General features: G+C 58.4%; 1 protein-coding gene across 1 annotated transcript; it reads right to left on the bottom strand.

Moving 5' to 3' along the window:
- Nucleotides 1–352: 352 nt before the first annotated feature.
- Nucleotides 353–5,084, bottom strand: CSPG5 (chondroitin sulfate proteoglycan 5 (neuroglycan C); the record flags this gene model as incomplete). The annotated part of the gene is given in 5 exon segments (XM_010009168.1): nucleotides 353–460; nucleotides 463–543; nucleotides 2,633–2,705; nucleotides 3,559–3,747; nucleotides 4,905–5,084. Coding segments are annotated over 5 exon segments (631 nt in total), but the record flags the coding sequence as incomplete, so codon positions are not given.
- Nucleotides 5,085–5,092: the final 8 nt, after the last annotated feature.

Raw genomic sequence — 5,092 nt, 5'->3', positions numbered from 1 at the left:
TTTTTTTTTTGTTGTTGTTTTTACTTGTATTTCAAAAAAAGTGGGGCAAAGTACAAAAAAAGTCAGTTGCAGGACAGCAAAGGTTTAGAAATCACAGCGCTGAACTAACCCAAGCGAGATACACGGAGCACAAACCAAACACCCCCACGACGCGGCCAAGGGCCATGTGCAGCCTTTGGCTTTGTTATTATTATTATTATTAATTAATTTTTGTTTTCCTCTGTACAAAACACATCAAAGCATGCCACGGAGCGGGAAAAGGAGATACCAGATGGGGAGGAGACAGGAGATGTGTACAGCAGGGGACGGGAGGGCTGGCTCCCGCTCTTGCCTTCTCCTTCTCCTGCCCTGCTCACGTCAAGTTGTTCTGCAGACAGTTGAGCTCGCTGCTGTCCTGCTCCCCTTTGCCGCTGCTGCCGTCGTGCTTGGGCGACGTTGAGATGTGGATGTTTAATGGGTCCTTTTTTTGATGTTAAATGGCTCCTCGTCCTTCAGGCAGGACTTCAGGGAGTCCTGCAGCTTGTGGGGAGCACTGGGATCATCCTGCCAGGAGAGATGGGGGGGTCAGGAGATAATCATGACATGGGGGATGTCATGATCATCTGTTGCAATGGAGGACAACCAGCAATGGGAACTGGGTGAAGGCACTGATGTCCCAGTCAGCATCCCAGACGGGGCTTTGCTTCCTTGTAGGCAGCCCCCAGCAGCAGGCAGGGCTGCCCAAAGGTGAGTCAAAATGTCCCCCCATGCAATATGTATCTCGGCACATGGGGAGCATGAAGGGAGAGGGTCACAGACTCATAGAACCCCAGACTTGTTTGGGTCGGAAGGGACCTTGAAGCTCATCCAGTTCCAAGTCCCCTGCCACAGGCAGAGACACCTTCCACGAGACCAGCTTGCTCCAAGCCCCGCCCAACCTGGCCTCAAACACCGGTGACTCAATGTTGGTCCCCACCACAGATTCCACACCATGAGGTGCCTCCAGCACCCCAAGCCGCTCAAGAGCCGTGCTGGCCACAAGAGCCATTCCACCCGCCATCTTTCCAGCCATCCCCACCACCCAATTTCTCTTCCCATTTCCAGCCTGGCTCATCTCATCATCCCCAAAATAGCAACTTCCCAAGCAAGCAGCACTTGGCAGGAGGTCCAAGGGGTTGGATTTATTGCAGTTAATGTACAGCTGGCCCCACCATGCCATTGGCCAGAAACACCTCTTCCCGATGGACGCTTCTTCCCAATGTCCCCCCACAGCTGCCAGAAGCAGCTTTCCCCCATGGCTGGGCTATGCCCACAGTTTGTCCTACATCCATGGGGAGAGCCCCCCTGCTGGCACCGGGGCCAAGCTCCAGCTGCGTTGGGTAACATCTGTGCCCAGATAGTCCCGGCATCACCATCGGTGCTGGGGGGGTGGGATGAGCCATGGCATTTGGGGGCTGTGGGGACAGGATGGGCCACAGTGGTGAGACACCTGCCAGCATTGTAGTGGTTATGGTGCTCCCAGTGCTGCCCAGCAAGTGGCAGGTAGATAGAGACACCCAAGGGCTGGTGTCATGCAGCCATGGTCATATGAGTATGGGAAACCTCCTTCTTCTGGGCAGTGGTGCTGTAAAAGGTGCCCAGTCAGTCTGAGGCTTGTGCCAATGGCTCCATGGCAAATCCAATGGGATTAGCACTAAGCTCCATTGCCCAGTGGAGGGGCTGCACTGTGTGTCCCCAGAGACCTCTTTCCCAGGGTGTTGACCCCACTGCCCCCTCCACACCCTCAGTGTGCTGCATCCCAGGTACTTGTGCCACTGTAGGACCAAGCCCTCCACATCCTGGAGGGGACAAGGGATGGGTCAGAGCCCAGTGAGATGCTGTGGTGTGGTACTGAATTCATCCCAACGTTCATCCTCTCTGCAGCAGGGAGTGAGCCAGCTCCAGGAGCCTCCTGCCAGGATGGTCAGTGGCAGACGCTATGGCTGATAAAGGTGGTTGAAAGACAGGTAGAACTTGTGGTGGGTGGGCTAAGGCAAAGGCTAGAGGGACCTACGCTCCTCCTCCGGCTCCCGCTCGGCAAAGCCCTTCGCTTCTCTCTGTTTTGATTCGAAAGACAGGAGGTTGGAAGGACAGCCCTGGGGGGACGCCGGCAGACCCATCCTGACTAGGCCAGCAGCATCCCAGAGTGTTTCATCCTCCAGCATCACCCACCGCTGCTGGCTGTCATCCACCAGTCCTGCCCCAGGGATGCCACAGCCAGGGAGCATGGTCTGCTGGAGCCACACCGCACTGCCTGTCCCCTCCCTGAAAACACTGGCACAGCCACCCCACACACAGAGCCAAAGCCACCAGGAACTTGGTGGGGAAGGGGACAGGGCAGGGGACAGTGGGGTGAGACCAAGCCCTGGCCTGGCTCGGGGCCAGTTTGGGTATTTGGGGCAGGATGCAGCACAGCGGGACCTGAAAGTGAGGGCATAGAGCGGTGGCCATGGCGGGATGGGGACAGGAGGGTGCAGAGGGATCCAGTGGTGATGTCGTCACCCAGGCAGTGCCAGGACCATGGATGGTGGGGACACACAAGACATTACTGGACAGATGGACAAGGGTAGGACAGCAAGTGGGAGGAGGGGATGGTGCCAAGAAACCTCCTTACGTTTGGGTGGGAGCCCTCGGCGATGGTGGAGAGGGAGAAGTTGTCATTGTGCAGCTCAGACGGGGTGCGGTATCTGCCGGGGGGAGAGGAGAGCACGGCGGTGAGACTGGGGATACCGCCAGGCACCCCCCATGCCCCTGTGTTTTGGGGTGAACATGGTGTTGAAGGGGATAAATGCTTCCAGAGCTGGAAGTCTGGGGGCTAAATGTCCCCAGGCATAGAGGTTTGGGGTTAAAAGCTCCAGATCTGGGGGCTTGGGATGGCTAAATGCCCCCAGATCTGGGGGATTTCGGTTTAAATAACACCAGTTCTGGGAAGGTGCAGGCAGGGGAGCAGTGAGGGCAGCCCTGGATAGTCAGGAGCCACATGGTCCCAGGGCCTGAGAGGGAGACCCATGGGCTGGCAGAGAGCTTTGCTGCTAATTACACTTGGCTCTTCCAAACACTAATTAACAGCTCATTAGGGACCTGGGCGGGGAAGGGCCTTCTCCTCCCTGGCTCCAGGGAGGTGGGCAGCAATTGGTGGGGTGGAGAGTGACCTCAACCTCCACCCATGCCAGCCTTGCACCCACCCGCCAGCCCTGTCCCCAGGGACGCAATGGGGACCATCTCCAGTGGCCCCTGGGCAGTGTGGCGAGCCCAGGTGGTGGCCCCAACTCCCAGTGAAGCAGATTAACTGGTGCCAGTCAGGAGCAGCTTTAAAGGATTAACTGTGGAGCAGGAGCCACAAGCCATGTCCCCACAGGGCAGCTTCCCCACCCACCATCACCTTGTCCCCATCAGCACAGGGGGTCCCACAGACACCACATTGGGATGGAATTGCATCCAGCCAGGATGCTGAGCCCACTGAAACCGTTGCAGCTATCAGGGTGCCACCTCGGACTGGTTTGGGACAGTTTTAATGGTGTCTGTCCCTTTGGCACTCACTTGGTCTTGCGCAGTTTGCTGTTCTCCGTCTTGAGCAGGTAGAGCTTCTTGGCGAAGAAGACGGTGAGCATGAAGAGCAGCAGCACCACAAGGGCAGCTGAGCCCACGGCCACACACATCACTTGGAAGTCAGTGACAATGGCCTCGCAACGCGTGCCCTTGTGCCACGTGTAGTCCTGCGTGTTGCACCTGCAAGGGGAGGAGGTTAGGGGGACCCCCACCTCAAAGTGTGGGTCCAAAATGGTGGGGGACACCAGCACCAGGGAGATTATGGGTGTCTGATGGGGGATGAGATTAACAGGTCCCTGAGGAGTGTGACTCATCAGGGTCCACATGGGGCGATGCTTGTCCCCCACACCCGTGTTTCCCAGCCCCACACAGCCCTGGCAACTGTCCAGTGGGAGCAACCGGGGACACCCGTGTCCCCCCATGCAGGCGGGCTCAGCGCCAGCCACACAACACGTGCTGAGCTGTGTGGCACAGCAGCATCGGCCCTCCCCGGGTGCAATCTGCCGGGGACGATTAGCGCGGCAGCCCCAGAGCCTGCATGGCCCTGACCTAATTCCTGCCCAGCCGCCACTCAGGAGGCAGCGATAGCCCCTCTGTGTCCTGGGGGGATGGGGCTGCAGGGGCAGAGGGACCTGGATGGGGTATAGAGGGACAAAGCCTAGGAATAGGGTAGAGGGAGATGGAAAGACTGGGAATGGGGTGCATACGTCCAAGGGATGGGATGTATGGGGATGGAGAGGCCAAGGGCAGAGTGCAGGGGGATTAAAAGGCTACAGATCAGGTGCATGGGGGATTGAGAGCTCAGGGGTGGGATGCATGGAGTTGAAAAGCCAAGGGATGGGATGTATGGGGATGGAAAGCCAAGGGATGGGGTGCAGTGAGATGGAGAGCCCGGGAGTGAGGTATGGGGAGTGGAAAGGCCACGGGTGGGGTGCAGGAGGGATGGAGAGCCAAGGATAGTGTACAGGGGACAGGGATGAGCTGCACTGGTGAATGGAGAGACTGAAAATGGAGTGCCTGGCGGATAGAGAGCCCAGGCATGGGATATACAGGAATGGAGAGCCAAGCATGGGATGCAGAGGGATGGAGAGGCAAGGATGGGGTGCAGGGGGCTGGAAAGCCAAGGGTAGGATACAGGGGATGGGACAGCCCAGGGATGGGCTGCACTGATGGGTGGAGAGACTGAGGATGGGGTGCATGGGGGAAAGAGAACTCAGGGATGGAGACCACAGAGTTGGAGAACCCAGGGATGAGATGTATCGGGATGGAGAGCCCAGGAATGGAGTGTACGGAGGTACGGAGAGCCCACACACACATCCAGAATCCCTGTCCCTTACCGGCAGAAGGCTCCATGGCTCTCCACCGGGTAGCCCGGGCCGCCATTGTGACAGTAGCTGGGGACGAGGTCGCAGACAGAGCGGCAGGAGCTGTTGTGCCGCACGTAACCGCTCCGGCACTCGGTGCTGTTCTCCGGCTGGCCCCGCTCCCCGGGCCGTGGCCACACCGTGGGGCTGCCCCCCGTGAC

This window comes from Nestor notabilis, unplaced genomic scaffold (genome assembly GCF_000696875.1).
Source record: "Nestor notabilis isolate BGI_N333 unplaced genomic scaffold, ASM69687v1 scaffold22772, whole genome shotgun sequence".
NCBI classification, from domain to species: Eukaryota; Metazoa; Chordata; class Aves; order Psittaciformes; family Psittacidae; genus Nestor; species Nestor notabilis.
The sequence above is the reverse complement of the archived record's forward strand: the minus strand, read 5'-3'. Positions and strand labels throughout refer to the sequence as shown.